A 26462-nucleotide genomic window follows, 5' to 3' on the forward strand; every position below is an offset into this window, starting at 1 on the left:
CAATCATAACCACACCAAGTGGAAATTATGTGAATCTGTGACAGTTTATGAACTATAACAAGTCAATTATTAGGGTTATTGAAGTACTATAGTGTCACTTCCATGAACTGACTGGTTTAGTCTAAAGGAACCAACTGATGACTCAGTTTATTTTTTTGGTAAAAACTAGATAACAGGTAAATTTTAAAAGTCTACAATAGCAATCACTTTCTATAGGGAAAATCAAATTTATAGATTGTAAGATCATGGCTGAAGGGGATAGGAGTGTTTGGATTTTTAGCATTTTTTACATTTATACTGGTACTGTAGATTAACTCCAAGCTGCAAATTTTAAATTATTGCATTGTCCTGTGGCTGAAACTGAAGCAACTAGTACCTTGATGAACCAGAGAGCACTTGGACAAATGATACACAAAGAATTATGTATCACTTGTACAAAGACTGCTTTGTATTGCCGTAACATCAGAGTAACTGCATTTAATTCTACTGTTCTATTGAACAGAACTGTTCAAATTAAAGAATGTTTTGCATTTTAAATCACTGCAAATCTTACTCTCACCTAGTCTCATGGGAAGATTTATTTAATTAATCAATTTATATGCCCCCTCATCTCAAAAATGCTACCTTTGATGACTATATCAAAACTTTTTTTTTAAAGCAAAGATTAAAACAAGGGTCAATGATAAAGAATCTAACAAAACAATAAACAGAAATCTATCAACAAGACATCTAACCTTCCAACCCCCAGGAACTGGAACACATTCAGGTTTTCGCATTTTATGAAAGTCATGGCCATCCTGATCTCTGGTGTGTATGTGTGTGTTTGTGTGTCTGTCTGTCTGTCTGTCTTTCAGACATTGGAAGGACAGGTACTGTGATAGACACACTTCCATGTTCTCTAAAGATGACATTAATTGAAGGGACCCTTCTGGTGTGTCCCTTCTGATGAACCTAGTGGGACAAATAAAAACAACTGGAGAGAGGTGCTCTGGAAATAATTTGATCTTATGTCATGGATAGCTTTATACTTGACAACTAGCACCTTTAATTCCATCCAGAAGTACATTTGGAACTAGCACAGCTCATAGAACTGAGTTTTAATATAAGATGCAGTCGAACTGCTTCTGCATTCTGGACCAACTGCAAGTCTCAAAAGGTACTTGAGAGCAGTCCCTGTGACTAAAGCATAAGCTATCACAAGATTCTTTAATAATGTAATTCCAATGAGGTTTGGAGAGCAGAGATACTAATACCGTTAGTTTTTTCAAGGAGTGAACAAGAAAATAAACCTACTCTCAATTTCTGTCATGTTTAATTCCCCTTTTTTATTAACTGGAGGAAGACACATTGGTATTAATAGTAGTAGACTGGAAAGAAATCTTGAGAGATTTCTTTAGAGTCTCTATATCTCCACAGATTTAGAACCTGCAAGGATTTCTTTAGGGTCCAATTCAAGGTGTGGGTTTTAATCTTTAAAGTCCTTTATGGCATGAGACCAGGTTATCTGAGGGACAATCACTCCGTCATTACATCAGCTCATCCCACTAGATCTGGCAGAGAAGAAATCTTCCAAATCCCATTAGTGTTACCCTTGGTAGATCCCAAAAGGCAGGTGTTTTTTTACTATTGTGTTCACCACATGAAACATTCTCCCCAACTCACTCCAAAGTCAGGTAAGCTCCAACATTAATATCACTCAGGATTATGTCAACAAGAGTCATATAACATACATACATATAAAATCAACAATATATAGCTCCATTGTTGTTGATATTTTTACACTTTTCATGTGGTTTGTATATTTTAATTTTGTATAGATTTCATTTTTATATTTAATGAGTGTTTTTTAAAGTTTGTTGTTTTACTGATTGTTATACACCACCCAGAATTGTGTGCTATGTCATGGGTAGCTATACATGATTAATAAATAAATATTTAAAATAAATAAAATAAAGACCATCTGCTTCCAAACAGTCTTTTTATAGTCAGAGAAGTAGAACCAAGAACCATAATTTTCAGTTATTAACTCACCCACAAGATTGCAAAACAGAAGTTTGTGGTAGGTTTTAAACAAGGTGAGGGAGATTGAACCTTTTCCCATTACGATCACATCTACAGTCCTAGTGAGGCAACAAAAGGTAACTGTTTATTTTATATGCTCAACTTGAGCACTTTCCAAAGCTATTAACTTAAAGTTGTAGAGCCAGAGAGACACTGACACCACCTGCTTGGAGAAGATCTGAGCAAAATAGCATATCAATAGCACTTAGACTTATTATATACCACCCCATAGTGTTTTACAGCATTCTCTGGGAGGTTTATAATGTAAGTATTATTTGCATATTATCCCCAATAATCTGAGTCCTCATTTTACTGACCTCAGAAGGATGAAAGGCTGAGTCAACCTTGAGCCCTGTCAGAATCAAACTCCAGGTTGTGGGCAGAATTTGCCTGAAATACTGCACTTTAACCACTGTACCACCAGACTCATTTGCTTAAAACGAATGAAACAAAGATAATTTGTTTCATTAGAAATGTGACAGACAATTATCTGGCTGCACACACAGTTTTCATTTTACTTTTCGAAGAGTGGAACTGGGAAAAGACAGACTGCCTGAGCAGGTTCTAAGCCCCTGTTGCTCCTTCCTCCCATTCCCTTCTGCCAATCAAGTAGCATTGTTAAGAAAGAGGCCAGAAGGAAGAAAAGATGGGAACTCTGCCACCATAGGTTTCATGCTAATAGCCTAAATAAACAGCCAAAGGCCAAGAGGCAAAGTAAAGAGACAAGTTAAAAATAGTCAACCCTCATTAGAAGAGGCAATAAACAAAAAGCAGAAACTGAAGAAACTGAGGAAACAGGCATTTGCTCCTTTCCATTATAGGTGGCCTGAGGTAAAAGTTCTTCAAGCCATTTCCCTCATATGGAGTAAAGATTGCAAAGAAGAGGTGAAAAATCAAGGAGCCCAGCCAGTAACAAAAGACAAAAGATGAAGATAAAGACTTTGACAGCAAAAATATAAAGGTTTTAAGATTCATTTCTACATTAGTCTTTAACTTTTTTTATTTGTAAGCTTTCCTTTATAAAATAAGATCTCCCCCCATCCCCAGCTATTGAGAGATACAAAACTCTAATTAATTATCCAAATTCCAGTTCTTTCTGTTTGGGTGTTAGTTAGTTAGTTAGTTAGTTAGTTAGTTAGTTAGTTAGTTAGGAAGGAAGGAAGGAAGGAAGGAAGGAAGGAAGGAAGGAAGGCGAACCACAAGCTCCGTGTTACATTTTAATAAACTAAACAGTATGTGGCCCATCAGACCTGATATTGTAAGAATGTTATCTGCTTAAAATTATGATTAGCACTCTCTTTAGGAATGACAGTAGTCAAGTTTTCTTCAAGCCTTTTCTGATGAGGTTTGAAAAACAGTTTGGTTTAGTAGTTTAAGGCGGTAGGCTTTCTAGTCCCATCTTAGGCATGAAAGCCACTGGCTGACTTTGGACTGGTCACTCTTGTCAGCCCAACTCATCTCACAGGATGTTGTTGTGGGGAAAATAGGAGGAAGAAGTGTTAGGTATGCTCACCACCTTGAGTTATTTATATATATAAAAAGATAAGTATGTATGTTTGTATGCTTATTGCTCAGACTCTCTAAATAGTGAAGGGAGCAGCATGTAAATATAATAAATAAAACAGATAAGTTAATTGGGTTTTCTTCTACCTAGACCCACCTTTGCACAATCAAATAAAGTACAGATGGTCCTCAACATGACCACAACTGATCCCAAAATTTCCATTGCTAAGCAAGACAGATGTTAAGTGAATTTTTCTCCATTTTATGCCTTTTCTTGCTACAGTTGTTAGGTGAATCACTACAGTTAAGTTAATAAAATGGTTAAGTGAATTTAGCTTCCCCATTAACTCTGCTTGTCAGAAGGTCGCAAAAGGTGATCATGTGACCCCAGGACACTTCAACTGTCATACATACACACCAGTTGCCAAATGTCTGAATTTTGATCACATGACAACACGGAGGCTGCAATGATCTTAAGTGTGAAAAACGGTCATAGGTCCCTTTTTCAGAGCCGTTGTAATTTTGACCGGTCACTAAACAAATGGTATATGGCAAGGACTACCGTAGCCAGGACTGTTTGCAAGATCATCTGGGATTATTTTGAGGATGATTAAATACAGGTTGTCCGTGATTTACAACCACAATTGAACCCAAGATTTCTGTTAAGTGAGACATTTGTTAAGTGAATTTTGCCCTGTTTATGACTTTTCTTGTCTCAGTTGTTAGGTGAATCACTGCAGTTGGTAAGTTAGTAACCCGGTTGTTAAGTGAATCTGGCTTCCCCATTGACTTTGCTTGTCAGAATGGTGCAAAGGATAATCTCATGGCATTGGGACATAGCAATGGTGATAAGTACGAACCAGTTGCCAAGCATCTGAATTTCAATCACATGATCATGGGAATACTGCAAAGGTCATATCTGTAAAAAATGGTCATAAGTCACTTTTTTCAGTGCCATTGTAAAATTGGTCACTTAATGAATTTGTAAGTCGAAGGCTACCTGTAATAGATAGGGTTTGTTTTGGAATGATTTTTACTACCTGTGGGCCATACTCATCCCTTGTTATCTCAAAACTGGATTACCATAACTATCTATTTAGCAATGTCTTTAAATATTATCCAGAAGCTGGTTCAAAATACAACAGATTGCATGTTGTGAAATAAAAGCCACTTAATACCAATATTCTGGAAGTTATACCAGTTGCCACTGGACAGTCACTTCTCAGCATTAATTAGGATCACAAGCCAGCTAACAATCAAAAGCTCTTGTCCCATAATTCAGTGATAGCTTTGCCCTAAGAACTAAGCAAGCATAATGCAAAAACAAGCAGATCCTGAAACATACAGACCAAATGCTAGGAAAAACAATAGATTGTTATTTAGTTTCCAAATACAATTCAAGTTATTGGTGATGGTGATGACTTACAAAGCTCTATGTGGTTTGGGACAAGGTTCCCAAAGGATCACTGCAAATGCAATCTATCTGTCCTGCTAGGCCAATTTCAGGAATGCTGTAGGTCTCCTCTATGAAAGATTAGTGGGTATGATTGGAAGCTATCTTTCTCAGTGGTGTCTCTGCCATTCTAGAACAATCTTCACGAAGACAGCCAGATGTCATCTAATTTCTACACTGAAACAGAAAGCACCTGGCTTTTCTACAAGCAGTTGGAACTGAGTAATATATATATTAATTCTGTCATGAATGTCATGTTTCTAATGATGGGATTATACGTTTTTTTTATTCTTCTATTTTATTTACATGGGCTGCTCAGTCAAGAAAAGATATACAAATTATGTAAGAAAGACGTATTATGAAGTTGCTATTATAGAACGGTGTTGTGGTTGACAAGCACTATATATACAGCATATTACAACCTTCAACAACAAGAAGTTGGAAGGGACCTTGGAGGTCATCTAGTCCAACCCCCTGCTCAGGCAGGAAATCCTATACCATTTCAGACAAATGGCTATATTACAGATGTCCCAGGAGTTTAAACAAAAATTTAAGAAACTTCAAAACCACAAGCCAATTGCAGTCTTGTTAACCAAAGAATCATCTTAAACAATTTCATAGTACACAAATATCTACATTCCCCATATTGGCACAACGTTCCAAATCTTGTGTAATTCATTAAATCTACAGTTCTTTTTTAAGTGTCATTTTTGAAGTTTTAAACCAATGTGGAAGAAATCTCACAAATATCGAAGTGAATAACTAATAGCACAATCCTGAAAAATAATAAAAAGTAAAGTAGGCAGAATTCTTAAAGCACAGCATGAAAAAGACAAATTATCTTTGTTCAACCCAAATATGCATATATCTTTTTAGAAGCAGTGCTTACGTCAAGCAATACCATGTCTACTCCTATCACTCTCTAATAGTTTGGTATCTTCACTATAACTTTTATTAGAAAAGGGCTCATACTGAAAACATGAATAAATATTATGGGTAGTAAGGTTGAAAATATCTCTCATATCAAGGAGAATTGTGATCACAATGTCTTATCGCAGGTATTTATGAAAGTTTACTTCCAGCAAAAATTAAAAGAAAAAAAAATCTGCAAAGTAAGAAAAAAAAAATCTGGAGGCTGCCAATGGTGGTGACCTTTGACTAAATTGATGAGCCTGAATCTTGCATTTGCCAAGTAATGAAGTATATTACTATGAAAACGGGGTCCTGGAGAAAGACCTTTAGTTTTTCATATCAGCAACTGGAGATTCAGATGGATAACTTGAAAAGGAGGCAAAAAAGTAAAGTGCATTGACCTATAAAAATACACCAAAGAGCTATTAAAACATTAGATGATTGTGGGGAGAAATACCTTGCTCTCCAGAACAGCAAGCAAAAGGGAACACAGTTTCATTTTTAAGACACAGGCCTCACAACAGCCACAAAATCTTACAAATCCTCTTTAATACTGTTGGTGATATAACTAGGATAATTTCAAACTTTTGGAATTTGGCACATATTTAGAGGAACGTTTTAACATAATCTACGAGTTCTATTATATTGTCAATAGCTGCCTAATAAGGCTACCTTTTCAATGAACTCTTGGAACATATTCTATGGATACCTATTTGCAAAATTATTTTGCCATATCAACATGGTGTGATTCCTATGTGAATTTATGCTTACAAAGTAAAATTATTACCAAGTGTGCTGAAAAATCAAAATTGGTTGAAGTACAATTTTGAAGTTTAATCAAAGTGTAGAATAAAGTAAATTCTGTCAGTACAAGAAATTTTAAACAGTTAATGTAATAATGTAAAACTATTTAATAACATAAGGTGAAGAAACTATTTTTTAAAGAAAAGAAAGGTAAAAAACCCAAAGCCACACTGAGTGATATCAAACATTGAATGAAGTGGCTTCTACTCTTCCACAGCTTTTCTTCCCTATAGTCTCTTTCCCTTCACATTCTGTTCCAGAGGGCGTATTTCATTCAGAATGCAGGAAGATAAATCCATTTCAGTTACTAACTCCATTTTACTCAAAAACACACTATTTGAATAGTACCAACTGCATTTAATATAAACTCTTTTTAAACAGTATTTGTCAGAAAATTATAGGCTGACAAGTTTTTAAATTTTAATTGTCAAGTCACTTCTTTTTCTCCTTTTTTAAAACCTCCAAAATAAGGTAGTAATGAATGGAAAAGAACTTATAACAAGTATTACTATGATCAGATTATAGGAAGGGAATAACCTGGACTTTAATTTTATTTGGGATATTTTTAATGAAATACCACTTAAAAATGCTCACTGATTTAAGAGTTTTTTTATTTTAATTTTAAAAAGATACCTATACTTTGTCCATTATTACAGTTATCAGAAATTCAACATCATAGATAACAATTTTTGTCAGCCATCAACTTTAGATTTACTTCGTATTGTAATCAATTCTGAAAACACATTTCTATTGAAATTGAAAGGCAGAATTCATTATGGTACAGTTCTTACAGCCACAACATAAGAGATGCTGTAACAAAAGCACTTAATACATAGCAGTCAGTTACAAAGCATACTTAAATGGGTAGTGATTTATTTTTTTAAAAAGAAATCTAACTGGGTAGCACTATAATTATGGTGGAGGAAGTGACATCACACCTGGACAATGGAAGTTTGAAAGGAGAATTCTGCAATCCTGGAGAAGATTTAATTTTTTTACCCAGTAACTGGAACCGAGAAGTCCACAAAAGAAAGTAGCAGCAGCAGCAGATTAAGTGGCTGAAAAAGACAGGCAGTGAATAGAGTTTTATTCTATAACTACTAGAAGAAATACCTCAAAAAGTTCTGCTAGCACAATGAGGATGCTCTGAAGTTCATAAAGGACATAAAAGCACAGCCAAAGAGAAGATCATGTAAAAGAAAATGGTTACAGATTTTTCAAAGAAAAAAAACACAAGTATGCTGATGTTTAAGCTCATTAGATGATTTTAAAATGAATGTCACGTTTTAATAAGGTTACTGAGAATATAGCCAAAATTGTTAAGTCTAAAATGTAAAACAGGAAAGCAAACTACAACAAATGTGGTTTAAGAACAATGAGAAACAAATTTGATTGCAAACCGCTCATTTGAGTTGAACTCCCCAAAGATTATATTTATGTAAGGTTTAATATATTTAATCACTGCACCAATACCAAATATTATTTTGTTTCTGTTTCAAAAAAATCATTATGTCTTCTTGCCTTGACTAGACTATTTGCTAACAGTTTCCTAAATCAATACGCATGTTGACAAGAGTAAGCAACTCTTCCACTCTGCACAAGACTGGCGGAGGGGGGGGGGTTGAGGGAGAAAGGTCAACTAGAAAGTTCTTGATCTCAAAATCTTTAATTAAATTAATTTATTAAATTAAAATCTTTAATTCAAACATGTTGTGTTCTCCTTTTCTGCGAAAATTAATGAGCAAGCATGTTCACAGACAAAAACAAACTGTCATTTTCACTGTATTATCTCCTAACAGCATATTTTACATACAACTTCATTCTCTTGTTTTGTATAACTTTCCCTATTTATTTATCCAACATTTTTCCTGTCCTGCTTACAAGAAACAGCACGTTATAGTATTCATCTGACTTCATTTTATAGAATTATGCTATAGTTGTATTACTCTAGATAGTGGGCTTCATTTTCTGTAAATCTCTTCATATAAATAATTCTGCATACAAAGCAACAGGTTTGAAAGATTTCTAATTTAATGTTTCATTTTACATTATTTTGTAGAGGGAACATCTTGAGTATGGAAGAAGATACGAAACATAAAATGCCACATCTGCAATGTGAAATGATGAAGTCTTACAGAAAGATACTTCCTGCTAAGGAATGGAAACATTTGCATTGCCTTCTAAATGCAAATCCACTGGGACATTAATTGACCAGCAGGACTCCCCCAAGAGCCATTTCCAGCAATGACACTATGGAGGAAGAAAATTTACATATATATGTGTGTAGACATATATATGTATATTTCATCGCAATGCATATACAGTATAGTTCTTTTTTTCTCAAAGTGTCTAAACAAATGGCATTATGTGCCAGCAACTTAAGCATTAAATTTTTCCAGTAGACGCCTAAATAGACAGATGAGGAAAAAGGCAGTGGTTAAAAAAACGGTAACAATGAGAGATCAGCAGAAGAATTGCACAGTGAAGAAATGAGTTTTCATCACTCATTTAAAAATATGGAAGGAGTCAGACATATTTATAGTGGTAAAAGTTTCTAATGAAGCAGCAAGGCGTAAAACACATAAAAAGAATGAATATTTAGTTTACAGAGAATGTATGTATTAGAGGAACAAAGGCAACAACATAAAAATATGGGTAATAAAGAGGAGCAAAAGAACAAAATCATTGTGAAGTTAACAGAAGCTTAAAAACAATATAAAAAGAAAAGGGAACCAAGAGATTATATTAAGGAAAACTAATATAATACAACCAATGACAAAATGGATTAATTTTAGAACTGAAGATTGAGGATTAAAGGTTACATGCTTGTATAACTTTTAAATGATAATCTACATACAGGTTGCATAATTTCATATACAATGTTCTTACTATACAATAAAAATGGAACTTTGAGAAAGCCATAAGTAATTCAACAATAGCAGGAACTGCCATAATCAGTCAAACAAGAGCTGCACTGATTCATATGATCTTATCATGATGGCATGAAAATCAATGCATGCTATTTCATGCTTTTCCAAATCAGACAGTACTTTAGGAGAATGTTGCTAAAAATAGAATGTCATTTGTTCATTACAAAGAACTTCACAGTAATGTTAGAGGACAGACAAATTGCAGCACCAGTTCTATTCATTAATATGTTTTACTTTAGAAATATTTATAGACTTTAGTGTGAAGAAGGATGTGCCAAAAGAAAGCTGGTCAATTTACAGTAGCCCATAAAGTACTGAGTCTGGCAAAGTATCCCAAACTCATAGACACTAAGTGTTCAGATCCAGCAAGACCCTTTATAAGCAAATATATATATTCATAAATGCTTCATGATGTTGCTAAATTCAAGTATGTGTTTTTTCTTTTGTAAATGTAGAAACCCATTATATGTAGCAAATATAGAAAAATATGTCATGCAGTAAAAGTAGTAAGAGTAAAATTATCCAGGTTTGCAAAACAGTAAAATATCTTATTGATCTTGAATGGAAAAATCTGAAGTAATTCAGATATCAGACAATGGCTGTATTCATGGTTCCTTCTGAGCTAGTCCATTCAAACAAGGCTTAGTGATATGGTTAACACAATATATTAAGTTATAAACTTTGGTTTAGAAACAACAATGGCTGTAGTCACATATGGCACTAAAAACATATAATATTTAATAAGTGTGAATCAAGCCATTTTTTTGATGTTAACACTGTTATAGCATAAAAAAGTGAAAAAAATGTTGTTTTTGAGGTATACTAAAACAGGAAAATCTAAAGCTATAATTTTAAAAATCATTTTAATAGCTGTTACATTTTACATAGCTCTCTGCTGTATTGGGTGGAGGACAGAACGGATGGGTGAGTAAACTTGCTGCCTACATAAGCCAAATATACCATTTATTATTTCTGTCATATGCTGCTTTTATGTTGTTGCTTTTCTTTTAAATTTTGGTTCCATTTTTATTTATGATTCTAACTTTTATTGTTAAACAAACCAAAGAACTTCCATTCTTGGGTGGTATAAAAGTACTGTAAGATAAATGAAACGAATACATATAGCACAATCAATTCTATCAAATATCCCAATCTCAAACTACAATCAGCCTATAAATGGGCAGAAATAGTTATTTATCCATATTTATAACAAAATTCTGATTAAGTAAAATATAAGCATAGTAACCTTGGGAGTATAATTATTGTGGCTTGAAGAATATGTATTTTCAATTTTAACATAATTTATGCATACTTCATTTTATCTTCTTAAAGTGACGAAGTCCAGATTGCATTTAGTTTTCTAAAGTTTCCACTTTTCCTCTTGAAGAACCAATATATAAAAACTCAAGTCCCCATGGTTTAGTTTTTTTAAAAAATATTTTTCTATATTCTCTGTCTACATGAGCCCAAGTTTAAAAAAACAATGGAGTGAAACAAATGCTATAAATTCCTTTTAGCATTTTCCTTTTTTGTTAATTTTATAATGGAAAAAAGAATTTGCTGCAATACTAATACCTTTGTATCAGGCCTACTCTACAACCTCGTACGCTTTTGCTAGGCAAGTTTCATCTTTGAAAAATACAGCCATCCATAAATGTAAACCTCTAAATCCATATTTAATTATAAATTAAGACCTCTGTGGCATAAAATTCTAATATGACGATACAGGAAATGAGCAGTTACTTTTGCTTATTTACCTTGCTCACATCTATGGGCACAGATTTAACTCATGAAATCAGATCTGATCTCAAAGTAAAATTGCACCCAGCAAAATTAACTGCAAAAGTTAATACTGGGAAGGATACAACTCCCTTAAAACAAACATCTCTCTTTGCTGCTATTAGATTTACTCTACTCCATTTTGTACATCAGAGGAGACATGAGTCTTCGGAGAAGGGCGGGATATAAATGGAATTAAAATAAATAAATAAATAAATAAATAAATAAATAAATAAATAAATAAATAAATAAATAAATAAATAAATAAATAAACATATATACAAAGCTGTCCATATTTCTTCTAATTGAATCTCTGAATTAATAAATTACTTAGAAATCAAAACATGCTTTTACTCCTTAAATTCATTGACAAAGAGTTAAGAACTTTGTTGCAAAAGGTTTGGCCCACCATCTTGAGACATGGGAACTGGTGTTCTTTTCTGTTCAGAATTACAAAAGAATAAAAGGCAATCGGCTGCTGGATAGTGATTAAAACTTGCTGACTCAATAAGGTATACAAGACAGATATATTAAATCTTGCACGCATTGGATCCCCTTTTCAGTACAATGCATTGTGTGGAATTTCCCAATAAAAGCATTTTATTGGTGCTTTTAATCAAAAAGTAAATTGCCCCATCAATATATAGTAAAATCAAGTTAAGCAACCTGCATGCAGATTCGAAGTATCCTATCTACATATGATGCCATGGCTTATCATGCTTGTGATCTTGTGATGTTGGAGGACTGGTCTAAGACTATTCTATTTCTTCCAAGATTTTTTTGTTAAGGTTGAATAAATAAAATAAAATAAAATATATTTTTTCAACTTGTGTTGATTGCTTAGGGCGCAACTATAATAAGCACAATTACTTGAAATCAAGTTCCACTATCATCAATAGTACTTATTTTCAAGTAAATGTTAACAGAGAATTATTAATAATTAAGATTGGTGTTTCCAATATATCCTATTTAAAAATCATTCTTGAAATGGAAGTTTTCCTCAGGGTACAAATGGCCATTATTCAACATAATAGTATTTAAAAAACTGAAAGAATGAGAGAATCTAAAAGCCATAAAGGGATCTTTAGTTCCTACTACACTTTCTTTCCATAAGTACTTCCTTCACTGTAAAAATATGCCCAGTAGAGAAACTAGAAAATTCTACAAAATCTGAATTAAACTAGCTATATTAGAAATATGCATATTTTGAAAACTAATTCAGAAAAATTTCTGTACAGTTCACTACTATGCATTAAAGAAATCTATTATTTTTCAAATTACTAAATGAGGATAGGGGGGAAAAGCTGCAGCTGCTTTAAAAAATCTATTAGTTAATGTAAATATGACTCCTATATACTTGCGATTTCTTCAGGTTCACTTAGAAGTCTAGAAAGCAATAGACTTCTTTAATGAGTAGCAGATAGGCGCTAGTCTTCATGTAGGATTCAAAGGACTTTTTCCAAATTATTTGTGAAACACCAGTTTGCTGGTGGTTTTTTTTTAATGTTGGTTATAGATAAGAGGAAAAATACTTAAAATGTTTTAATCTAACTGAATTAATTTAACTTATCCTTTAGCTGCCAAACCAGATTAGAAGGGAGGCATAACCAGTCAAATCCAGTTCTTCCCAATCCACAGTTGTTCTTTCAAATATTGTAACTCATGAACTCTGACTCATCAACATACAAGTGCTCTATTTTTTAAAGTGTTTGGATCTTCATAAGATAATTTATAGTTACACAAATCTTTTAAATTTTGTATTTTTATAAATATATGTAGTATACGTGAAAACATTTTTTCAGACTGTTAAATAAAAGGGGAGTAAAAGTGAAAATCAAAAGGTCTAAACATACTGCTGGTTCTATCTAGAATGAGAGAATGAGAACTGAAATGAGAAAAAACAGGGTTTAGAATTTAGTGCATATGTGCCAAAAAATCCTTAAAGCAAGCAACTGCCGTTTTAATCTGTTATCTCGACGTTAGTACTCTATAAGTCTTTGTCACTTCTTCTAATTAAGTAGACTATTTTTCAGGAAACATCCAAAAATAATAAAAGATGCCTCACATTATGGATTATTTGTATCCTGTTTTTCCCCGCCAAATGAAACTAATTGTATTGAAGTTCTACCTTAAGAGAGGCCAGTGGATGTTCTGGACCAAGTAAACTCCAATGAAATGAAGCCAAATCTTCATCAGGTAGAATGTGATTACCTAAAATATACAATACAATACATACACATATGAATTACATCAATATCTGGAAAATTAAAATATCCTATTTACAGTATTAAAAAACCAGGGTCAATGTAACTTTTTAAACTATAGGAATATGAAAGTAATTTATTTTAAGTATGTTTATATAGTTAGATGAATCTCCGCATATGCCTTAACTTAAATAAGTGCTTGGAATTACTGAAGCTGGATAGATTAGCTTGAAATTCTACTCCCAAATCATGGAATGCCATTATGTTAATAGACATAATTAATCTATATTTTTTCTAATATCACTTCTAATTCTTGCGTATGTTTATCGGAAAGTAAAATCCCTATCACTGAAGCCTATTTCCAAGTAATAATGTTTAGGAGTTAAGATCTTCAGACATCACTTGCTACATGAACCACTTCAACAAAATGAAACAATTCCTAAGCTACATAATGTAAAAACAGGGGCTCTGTTACAACAAAAACAACAATCATAAAACAAAAATTGAACATCTAAAGATTTTCTATGGTTCACCAAGGCAAAAACTGAATAGTTTTCAGACCATTCCAAGCTATGTAAGCATCTTAGTAGGAAGGAAGAAAGAAACGAGACACACAAGCCTCCCTTCTGCCAATACCTGTACTTCTGGGGTGGTGATATAGCAAAGTCTAAATTATGGTTCTGCATCAGTATAAGAACAGGCAGCACAGCATTCCAATATGTGATCTACCCATACTTCTGGGATTAATGGATAACTTTCTAATACTGCCAATCAGCAAAGATGAAATGCTGATGTTCGACTTTTATGTTAACATCTCAAAAAAATCTATCTGATTAAAACGTGATGATACTCATAGTTCCATTATGTACTATCCTCATGGTATTGTTGTTCTACCATGCAAACAGTGTAGGTTCAGATTGTAAAATATTGAAACCAACTGCAATCTTGTCTTCTTCTCACACTTGTAAGAACTTTTCTGTTAAGAGTTTGGGGTCACTCTAGAAGGCAGAAAGCAATATAGAGATAGACCATCCCATAAAACAGGAAATATAAACATTAGCTAAATGGCTATGAGGTCTAGGATGATGATGAAGAAGAAGACAATATACAAGACACTTAAGTTCACTGTCAAAGATGTTCCAGTTTAAGAGAAAACATATGTTACTGAATCAGTACTTTCAGTCATATCAAAACATACTGAAATGCTACTGGTTACTTCCATCAAAGTACTCAGCAATTGTTGGAAAAACAGACAGAACTGATCAACACAGAAATAAGATGGAAGGCAAGCCTTATCAATCATACAAAAATTACACTTTTGTTTAAGCAATACTGTACATTTAGTAGGGATACCGGAGTCACTGATATTTTCAGCTCCAATACAGTATTGCTTTCTTAGTCAGGAAATCCTGTACTAAAACATTTCTTGATCCTCATTTTCTTGTGGAAAACAGCTAAATAAGAAATATATCACTGACTAATGCTAAATTCAGTAATCCAGATGGCGTCACTATTCCAGGAAAAAGGATATACAGTATCACTGCTGCTATGGAGAACTCCTAAAGTCAAGAAGAGCTTTACAAACCTTATACTCACTAGATTCACAAAGTAAGCTACGTTGTATGGCTTTTCTACAAATTCCATCTTCTTTGCTAATAGCATCAACCAGTTATCATTCTTGTCTTCATCTATTAAAACACAAAACTGAAGAACTGATCTATTTGAAAGCAATCTTTGTGTATATCTAGTTTTGTGGTGGCTGCTTGCCTATTCAAACACTAAATCAAAAATTGATTTAAATTGATTTAAGATTTTTCCCTTTATTTTTTTTTACCAATACCTAACTGGTTACCCAAACAATCTGAACCAGAGTCTGTTAGAGGGTGTATTTGTAGGATGACTCTCTTAGTATGAAGCAAAAAAGACTGTCTTTGTGTTTAGGGTCCATGAGTGCCTTTTTCTCATTTTGTATATGTTTATGTATGTGTTTGAACAATATGTTTTATAAATAAATAAGTTTTTCTAAGCATCATTGATTTCTCTTCTGTGAATTGGCTATTTTCTTGTGATATGTGTGAGACTTGTCCAAATAGAATTTGTCTGTGGTAAGAACATTTAGAGTGTGTTCCTTCTCCTCACAAGGAATATGCAGATCTGACAATAGGCCTTCTCAATGGTGCTTTCTACTTAATGAGATATCCTTCTCCCAGAACTGTATCAGTCCCAACTCTCCTTATATTCCATAAGCAAGTTAAAGCAATTTGGTACGCTTTCAGTCTTTCATTAATCTGGCAATCTGTCATTGCCTGTATCTTTACTTACCGATTTTCACTGGTATGTAATTTGAATTTTGAAGCTTGTGTTACACTATTGTTGCCCAGAATTCATGTTGATGGGGGTGAGTTAACAAATATTGTTAATAAATCAGTCCATCGATGTAGTATAATGGTATGTGGGAATAACCTTTGGGACACAGGGCAAGGGAACAGTCAGATAAAAGGCAGCTTGTCCCACAGCAGGAATGTGAGTAGGGCATGAGACTCAATAAGCACCTTGTCTAGTTTTAGGGCTGTAAAAAGATGGGGTTTTCTCTCACACATGCAAGATTCTGTTAATATAACCTTATAATAAAATAGAATTAGCTCACATGGTTGTGTTTCCTGTCTGTATACCTCATAAGGCTGAGAAGTACCTTGAAACTATTATTTAAAATTAGGGTTGCCAACAATAAAATACCTGTTGAAATCTTCAAATAAATTATATGCAAACAAATACATCTTGATTAGCATTATAGCAAGCTAAATCATTATCTCAATTTCTATGTACTATATGTGTACACAAATTTGGTGCTGCAGATACTAGAGTAAGCTTAGTAATTATCTTAGCATTTATATATAGTTGGAATAACCATTCTTTCACTATATCTGGTCTTATTCAGTTAGATTTTGATTAGAATTAAGTTAGAATTAAGTTAGAATTAAGCTATTCATATATAGGAATGTAATACATTTTACTAAGTGTCTATTCAACAAGAGTGTATTGTAGTGAATAAAATGCTTTAATTTCTAGCTAATTTGGTGGCAGTTACACCTAACTATAAGTTAAACAATATTTCAGTCTGTATGTAAAGCAGCACACTCCTGCCTTTTTTTTACTGCAATCAGCACAAAATCCCACACATCTGTAGTTCCTTCTATAGACAACTCCTTCTAAAGATTTCTATTTTAATGGATAGTTTTTATTTTGTTGAGATTCCCTATTAATCTTATTTTACTCTAGAATTATTTTATAGGATATTAGAATTTGCTATACAGATACATTCTCCATTTTTAAAAGTACTCAGGACCAAAATTCTCTGCTTTTCTACTAAGCTTTATTCCTTCATAGTAATGATTGCATTTATAAATCTCATCCAATTAAATTAAGAAATTTTAATTGCAGGTAGATTTCATATAACATTCAATTTAAGTGATATGAAAATTTTGGTTTGGGCTTGACAATTTTCCAATTAAAGCAGGCTGATTTCCAAATAGCTAAAACACAGATTCAATGGAATTTTTAAGGACATTCACTTTTTATGATTACAAACATACAAGTCTCCCTTTAACAAATTTTCAGGATATACACACACATGTATACACAGACTGTCATGTCTTATTTTACCTACCTAAAAGAGCAGCAAAAATAGGAAATCGATTTGGATTCAGGTCCAGTTGCTTGGCAACTTCATGCATCAGGTATTGGCTTGTTGTGAGGCTTTTCCCATTACGGCTCAATTTTAGGGCATGGGCACTGAAATAGTAAGGGATGTTGCACAATGCATAATCTGAATCATATGCAACCAAACCATGAAAGCCTTTTTCTCGGCAAAAACCAATTACTTCTTGATGATGATCTTCGATACTTTGTGCAACCTACACAAAAGAAAAGGGATATGCAAAAGAATATATTAAAAGTTAGCACACCCATTTGTACATATAAACCAAGTCTACATTAATACCACAAGTTTTAAAAAGTTCATATATAGAATATGAAGTTATAACTTGCTAAACATTATACAATTAAACGAAAAATAATACTCGGGCGCCCTTCAACACCACACTGCTTCATATTCACAATTCCTTTGGATGAAACTAGTAATTTAATTTAATTTATTATCATTTCTATACCGCCCTTCTCCCGAAGGACTCAGGGCGGTGTACAGGGCAAGAATAAAACACAGAAATTTACAAAAATTAAAAGATAATTAAATGCATGCCCGATTAAAATACAATTGATACATAGTAAAAACCCCAATAAAAATGATAAAAAACCCCACCAATCCCCCCTCAGGCCAGGCCGGCTTGCTCGAACAAGTATGTTTTCAGATCGCGGCGAAAGGAGCGCAGATCGGGCGCCGTCCGGAGCTCAACCGGTAACTGGTTCCATAGCTCCGGGGCGCCCACAGAGAAGGATCTCCCCCTGGGGGCCACCAGACGGCATTCTCTGACCGGTGGCACCCTGAGGAGGCCCTCTCTGTGGGAACGCACAGGGCGCAGGGAGCTTGATGCCGGCAGCAGATGTTCCCTGAGGTACTCCGGCCCCATGCTTGTTTAGAAAGAAGTAAGCTTGTTTAGAAAGAACTTGTAAGGAAAAACATTACATAGTGATGCTTCATCCAATGCTTTATGACCTGTTCCCCATTAGCAAGTCACAACCTACTTTTTGAGAAAAGCTGCCTTAATAGGTTGATCATATTCCAGCCTACTCTTCTGGTGGTAGAATGGTAATCAATGGCTTTCTGTGGTTGACAGCTTGACCAACTTTTCCTGAAATTCACCTACAATTCTATTTCTACTCATTACAGAATGACCCTGAAACTTGAACTAGGTCAATTTCTATGGAATGAAAGTGATCTATTTTAGATAATTCAAAGCAGAAAAATTGTAAAGGTATTATGAAGCATTTCCTATTTTTTTAAAAAACATAATACAATTGTTATACTATACAAAATAATTTAGAGCTAGAAAGGGTAGGGAGGAATTTCTCAAGAAAGGCAAAACCTTAGTGCTCAAAAAGGTTAAAAATATAATGGGTAAGTAAAACTGAAGATGACTACTTCAGATCCAGAAATACTGGACAGGGGGCTGATAGTAAATATAGCAAAACAAATATTCTCAACTTTGGGGGGTTTTCCTACATTACTCTCATATTTTTTCCTGAAAATATGTGCTTTCAATATTTGTTGCATATATTAAAAATGTAAAGCTTTATTATAGTAGTGGTGATTTTTTTCCTATTTGGCTGCTGGTTTCTCCTTGCCCAGAAAAGGTAAGTTGATTCCATATTTCTCAGAATTCAACTATCTGTAATTCTATTTATTTAGAATTTATCAACATTTAAATTATTTCAAACTAGCTAAAAAACTAACATTAACTTTCTCATAAAAATACATGCTCCACTGTACAGAACACAACTTTAATTAGTATATTTCATACAATTATAAATTAACACAACTTATCTTAAACTCTTTACATTTCAAAAATATGTATTTCATATTTCCATTTTCCTCAGAATGCTGGTCCACTCTCAGAGTAATAGTATTTTTTTTCTAATTACATTTCTGGAAAATGTTTATACCTAGGTAGCTAGTTAGGATATGATTATGAACATGGATTCATTTAATGATTCCGAGACCCTATGTATCATTTTATCAATTTCCATTCTCTCATGCCATAGGAATTTTAGAATAACCTGACTAAGCATTTAGCAAGAGAAGCTTCCATAAAAATGCCTCAATGTCAGTTGTCCAGCTTTGTGGCAAGCAAACAGGGGGCTTCTTTTGCATTGCTTCTTATTTATGAACTGATTTCCACATTTAGATTCTACAAATTCATTAAAAAAATTAAAACCACCTTTTTCACCAATCTTTTTAAAAAGCTGAATTAATATTTGCAATTTACTGTATTTAACTGTTTATTGTTAAATTTACCCTAGACTGCTAGATGTCTTAAAATGATATATAGGTAGAAAAACAGTATTCTTGCTCAATTGCCCAGAAAAAAGCATGCCAATTTGGTGGTGAGCATCAGAGTAGATACCCACACAATACAACCAATATTGGGGGGAAGAGGGGATGGCCAGTGGTAAATCAAATCTTATGAGCAAATGCTAATTAAAATACCAAAGCAATGGAAAGAGTCCAGTATTACATCTTTCCTCAGAGATTTAAGAATTCCAAAATCATGAAAAATAAAGCAAATATATTGTGTACAATATCCTAAATGTTTGGTTCAAAATACCTTTAGAATATTAGGTCTCCCAGATTTGATCCCCTTCAAATATAATAGATTATATAGGGTCCTTGGGGCTCACTGTGCTTAGTTGCTTGGTTTCATTACCAAACAAGAAAACATCATCAATACTAAAAAATGTTTGCTCTTGTTTTATATACTAGTGGCTTGCCCTGTCAGTATAGGTGGGAGTCTCTTGTGGTTCCTTGATTAGGCTGTTGTTTACTGTTAGCTTGTTTGCTTGAGTTGATGGTTCCTTGATTGGGGTATTGTTTACTTCTTGATTGTTGGTCTAGTGCTAATCTTGGTTTTAATCTCTGCTGGTTGCTGGTGAAGTATTTTCATTTTTTTGTTTTCTTTTTGGCTGTTTGATTATCTCTTTTGAACAGCATGTAGATGTTGTTTATCTCTATATGATGGTGGATGGCAGATCTGTAAGGAATATCAGGCTTCCAGGAATTCTCTAGCATTTTTTAAGATTGAGATTGGTCTATGATGCTGAGTTTCCAAGAAACTATGGTCCATGAATTGTGAAATTAAGGAGTTTTCATCAGGTCTTCAGACTCCTAGATGGTGTTCATGGATGTCTAAACCTAAACCAGGGCTTTTCAACTTTTTCACCCATTGTACCACTTTTAGGATATGGCAACATCCGAGTACCACCAGTCACCTAGCAAGGTGTCAAAAACTTGATTACCAAAAAGGGAAAAAGCGATGAAGTGCAGGTAGTCTTCAACTTACAACAGTTTGCTTAGTGACTGTTCAAAGTTACAATGACACTGAAAAAAGTGCCCCCAAGCCACAGCCAAGCAAGACACCTGCCTGCCCTCCTGGTGGCGCTCTTCCTCCTGTCCAAGGTTTTCATTGTTGTGAGCATTTCTGTTGAGGACTGGCAGCGGGGGTGGGGGGGTTGTTTGATTTTTATTCCCCCCCTCTGCTGGGTGGGTGCAGCAGGTTTTTGTCACTTCTCATGACCCTGGGACACTGTGACCGTCATAAATATGAATCAGTTGCCAAGCATCTGAATGTAAATCACAAGACCCTGGAGATGCTGCAACATTCCAGCTGATCGGCGCTTCTTCTGTGCTCAGTGGAAGCGCCAGGATCAGCGCCGAGCTCCAGTTGGAGCCTGGCGCTGATCCTGGCGCTTCCACTGAGCCCTAACAGCCCTGCAGCTCCAGCCATCTCTCGCTCAGGCTTGTGCAGTGCTACCGCCGGTTCAGCTCATTCCCCTCCCCTGCTACCACTTTTCTAGGATGGTCGCGTACCACCTGCTAGGTGTCAATGTACCACAGGTGGTACCCGTACCACTGGTTGAAAAGCCCTGGCCTAAATAACCAAGCTCAAGAGAACACCAAATACCCCACAGTTCAAACATTCTTCTCTATCAGTAATGGAACATAAAATTCTTATAATCTTCATCAAGTACAAACTTTGGTCAGAATAGATAGGTGACAGAATGTATAATCTGACACATTTGGATAAATTGGAGAAAAAGTCCAATAGGTAGTGCTGAGTGTCAAATGACAGAAACACAGCATTTCACTGAAAATTATTTAAAATTGCTTTATGTATTTATAATCTGAAAGGCAGTTACAATGCATGTGTCATGTATTGACATATTAGGTGTTCTGAATAAAACTTCCCTTGATCCTCTTACTATTTAGACTGACAGATATTCTCTGTTGTTTATGCAACTTATTAGAATTATGCACTTGAGATTCCAATATAATGTGAATTATGTTCATTAATCAGACAATAATCCCAGTACATATTATAACATAAACGGTCATCATGATGGAATTTATCTTATATTTTTAATATTATCTTTAGTATAGTTCACTAGAACTTTATTCCACTAGATGTAATGGTGTTAAGCCAGATCATATTTAAAGGATTACTGCATAGAAATAAATATCTTATTGCAACTTTCTGTAAATTTAGAGTAAGAAGAACTGTTGCTAATGGATTTAAAAGTTCGCATTACGATATAACATTTGCTTTTATTTCCATTTTACAAGAAAAATTCTTATTAAGTGTTGGAAAGAAAAATGTTTAGTAAAAATTTCAGAACATCAATACTCTTTGAAATCACTGATCCTTTTTCTGCAAAGACTACTGAAAAAATGGGTTTCTAGCTGTATTAAATAGAAATGTAAGCCACATCTGATTTAGAGAAATATGATTGCACTTAGCAGCTTTCAGATGAGTAACAAGAACAGAGCAATCTAACTTGTTTGCTATGATGTTACACTTAATGTCTGTCACTTATATAAGCCAATCATTACACCAGATTTGTCGACATGTAGGCTTACTAAATTTCTTACCAGTTACAACGGAAACAAGGGGAGGGACTTCCACTAGCAACTTAGTCTGAAGTATCACAGCCATTCTATAACACAGAATGAATTCTAGGCCTTAAACTGCTAAGTTTCAGTCAGAAAATAATTTAACCCACACTTAAAAAAAGTGTTATGTTTTTAGTTTCACTGAACTTATTAAAAACTAACTTTTGATATCCATGTCTAAAAATATTCTGGGGCTGAGAGTGAGGAGGATCCTTTGTCTCTACAGCTATGGATTTATCTGCCAGAAAGTAGAGCCTCCTAACACCAACTTCCAATTACTAAACTATACATTATCTGTAAAGGTCACATATTTACTCAACTGAGAATTGACAAAACTCTTCACTTAGGAGAACTAAGAGTTCAAGCAGGATACCTCACCAGTAGATTTATTTTAAGGACAAAATGAAATAAAATGAAATTAAATGCTATTACAACTATTATCATGAGAACAATACTATATAATTATCTAGGGGGGGAAACTTAAAAAATGGAGGAATAACTATGGTCATTGATCAACATGCAATAAAGTCTGTAAATCAAAGCATATTATAAATAAATTTATTCAACCACATATATAATTAATTGTGTTGTTTCACGGTTGTATAGTAACAATTTAAAACTTAGTATCTTCTACAAAAGTATAATTAAATTATTTACAATGGTTGTATTAGTCTAAAACAAGTTTCCTTGCCTTCTAAATCATACATTAAAAAAGCTTGTTTCTTGTGTGCATTTTCTTGATAAATATCTAATTTCCCATTTATGATTTAAACAAATTATAGAAATAATTCTACTTAAAACAAACAACTGGATAAAAAAATAACTGATTCAGAGTGGTTACTAGTTTCAAGGGTCATTTTGCTTATTTGAGGGATCAAAACAATGGAATTAAAACACCTGAACCTGTTGTTTTCAAAAAAAGAACACAAAAGACACAATTAAAAAAATTAGAGTGAACCCAGAACAAAAATATAATGATGGATTTCCCCCCCCCCAACTGGCAATGCAACTCTCACTCCTGGATCAAGTACAATGATCACCAATTATCTTCCTTTATAGTTAAAACTATAGTTTATAGCTGTTAGTATGGGGAAAGAATGGACCTGACCTATACTTAAAAATGATGGCAGAAGGTCTGAGGAAAGATGGCAAAAAAACTTGCATTATTAACAAGCCAGAAATCCAAGTTCAGGCACAATGGAACAAGAAAATGATGATTAGTTGAAATGTTTAATCTCAGCAACTCATTAGGGCCTCTTACATTGTGGACGGGAGCCTTTGGATGTTCCAGGTTCCTCTCATCTGATTTTGAAAGCTCTATGTATAAATAGAAAAATCCCTGTACAGATTGAGGACATCAGTTTGCTTACTAAGTCCTCTCCTATGCCAGCTCGGGCACCCTGTACCTCCCTGCCTCTTAGTGAGGACGCAGCGAGACTTACTTATTTTTATTCTGTTCCTGGGAGGGGAGAGTTGTAGCCGACAAACGCAGTACTGTACAGTACTTTCGGGCCAACCTTGGATGATCATTAACGACCAGCGGGAAACACGCTCGATCCCAGGAAATCTCGTCTACCCGCCCAAGGTTCGAACTCAGCCAGTTTTCGACGACATTTTGCGGATATGGGAAAACAGAACTTCCCTCCCTGCCTCTCTCTGGAATTAGTGAAACCATAACCGGGAGGGAAAAGTCTGCTGCCATCTTTATTAATGCTGCCCCTCTGTCCACCGCAGGGAAGAGAGGGGGGGGGGCAACCCAGTAAGGTGCCGAGGCGCTTCCATGAATAGGAAGACGGCAGCTCTGGAGTTGGTCCCCGAGGGGCGTCAGGCTCCTGCTAAAGGGCCCCCATGGGGAACCGGACAGTGCGAAGCGAGTAAAAAAGGAGCGAAAAGCAGGGGTAGAGTCAGAACAGGGCTGGAGGGCAGATCGGAGCTGCAAGGGAGGCCTGGTGTCATGGGGCAGGGCGAGGCACGCAAGGGGACCCTGGGGCAGCTCAGACGGCGAGGGGCAGCCTCTGAGTAGGCCGTTGCTTTCGCTCCCTTACCTTGATGTGGAAGCGGATGAGGGCCAAGCGGATGCAGTGCGCCATGCAGACAGGCGGGAGAAACCAGACCTTGGGCGGCGGGGTGCCCTTGTTTTGGACGTGGCTGACAATCTGTTGGGCGGTCTGGCGCTCGTTGCCTTGCCGCTTCACCCACTCGTGGAGCCGGGCCTTTTCCAGGGCGCCGTTGAAGAAGACGAAGAGCTCGATGTTGCCGTTGAAGCAGGCCTTGGCCAGCGCCGCCAAGTAGCCCAGCATGTGGTTCCATTGCCCGCCGCTCACCCAGTCCGTGTAAAAGCCGCCGTAGAGTCGGTGCAGGCAGTTGTCGGCGTCGATGAGGAGTCGCAGAGGGGTCTGAGGAGGCCTTTGGCGACCACCACCCACCAGACTGCCCCGGGCCAGCTTCTGCAATTCCACCGGCACTACGGCACTGGGGCAGTGTTTCTCGATGTAGTCCTGGAAGCCCTGCACTCCCATGGCGACGGTGGTACCGGGCTGGCTGTTAGCGGGGTCTTAGGTGGCGACGGCGCAGGGAAAGAGCTGGCTGAGAAGAGCGTCTTCGGTCCGGACGTGGAGGCGGCAGGAGCAGTTGCGATGGGTAGTGCTGGGCAGAGATGGTGCTGGTGGTCTAATATTATTCAACTAAGTCGTACTGGTTGGTTGGTAGATGGGTGAGCGGGTGCGGGCGGCGGCTGCAGTTACACGGTGGCTCTTCAGGGGGGAGTTGTATGGATTACTGGGGGATTCATGGCTGCTGCGCCCGCCATGTGCTGCTCTCACAGCGCCATGGCTCAGGGGATCCGGGTTATTGCTGCTGTGGCTGCTGCCGCTGCGGCTCCTACTGCCGGGGAAAGGAAGGGAGGGAGGGAAAAGCGAGAGAGCAGGAAGGGAGGGAGGAGGAGGAAGGGAAAGGAGGAAAAGAAGAAGGGGGGGAAGCGGCACAACGTGCAGGAAGCCAGCCCACTAGCCGTCGCGGAACAGGCGGGACTTGGCCCAGAGTGCCCAGGCCGCCACTGCCGCCCGCCAGCTCGCTCTGGCAGCCGAAGGCAGCTGGATGAGGGCCGACGGCCCACGCTCCCACTTCCACCTGGATGGCAGAGCGGGAGGGCAGGCTGGCCGGGCCAGGCCAGCTCCCCCTTCCGTCTCCTCCTCCTCCTCCTCCTCCTTCGCCTCCTCTTCCACCTCCACCACCGCCCTCGACAAAGCCTCGGCTAGCAATCAAAACGGCCCCAGCGCCGCCGCCCTGCAGCTGGGACGCTAGGGCGCATGGCCTGTTGCATAACCCAAGCATGCGCACGGCGAGGCAGGCGGGAAGAAAGCGGAGAGGAGGATTGGACCAGCCAGGGCGCGCAAGCGGAAATGAGGGAGGGGTAGGTGCGTGAATGGCGGGTGGCTGCGGGGAATGCGAAGGAAGGGGACGTGGTAGTGCGGGGTGCGTGTGTGAGGATTCCCTGGGGTTCGAGGAGGAGCGGGCGTTCGGTGGCTGGAAATCCACAAGCCACCTGCGGCCGTGCGGTCGACCTGAATTCTATAAGCCTTGCTATTCGAGGCTTCCTGCCGATAAGTATGGATACGAGTGCTAATATTTATTGTACGTGCAAAAACCCTCACTTCGAACTCTTATTTCCGCGACTGCATTTGCGCCTGAGAACATGAACCCCGCTCCGTGAAAGTGCACGCCTCAGTTAATGCACAATAACGTATCACACATTGGGCAACTTAGTTCCATTCAGGGTTACGTGTGAGTAAATTCATTACTTATGTAAAATGAATTCAAAATACTTTTATAAGATCAAGGGGAAGCTTAAAGCACAAGATTAAAGAATAATATATGTATGTGTGTGTATGTATGTGGTGCACATAAAGAGCTCTCTAAACTTAAAAGAGTCGAGAAATTGTAGGGTTGGGAATAACGTCAAAGATCATCTAGTCCAACCCAGTTTAGTGCAAGATTTGCAACACATTTCAGATAGATGTTACGCAGTTTAGTCGAAGACCGCCAGTTCAAGGGGCAGCCTATTCCGTTAGCTAACAAAATTTATCATCAGGAAATTCCTCCTAATAATCTAACTTTAATTATTTTTTTATTTTTTTATTTTAATTCCATTTATATCCCGCCCTTCTCCGAAGACTCAGGGTGGCTTTATAAACTTA

General features: G+C 36.4%; 1 protein-coding gene across 1 annotated transcript in view; it reads right to left on the reverse strand.

The window, feature by feature from the left end:
* Positions 1 to 25604, reverse strand: part of FAM120A (family with sequence similarity 120 member A) — a 78810-nt gene extending 53206 nt beyond the window's left edge. Inside the window, exons 1-3 of the mRNA XM_081319698.1 lie at positions 24312 to 25604; positions 17314 to 17560; positions 13571 to 13653 (exon numbers count right to left, since the gene is read on the reverse strand). Coding sequence (XP_081175824.1) covers positions 13571 to 13653; positions 17314 to 17560; positions 24312 to 24785 — 804 coding nt within the window. The 5' untranslated portion in view covers positions 24786 to 25604. The remainder of the gene's footprint in view (positions 1 to 13570; positions 13654 to 17313; positions 17561 to 24311) is intronic.
* Positions 25605 to 26462: the final 858 nt, after the last annotated feature.

Source organism: Vipera berus (genome assembly GCF_964194415.1).
Source record: "Vipera berus genome assembly, chromosome: 2".
Classification (NCBI taxonomy): domain Eukaryota; kingdom Metazoa; phylum Chordata; class Lepidosauria; order Squamata; family Viperidae; genus Vipera; species Vipera berus.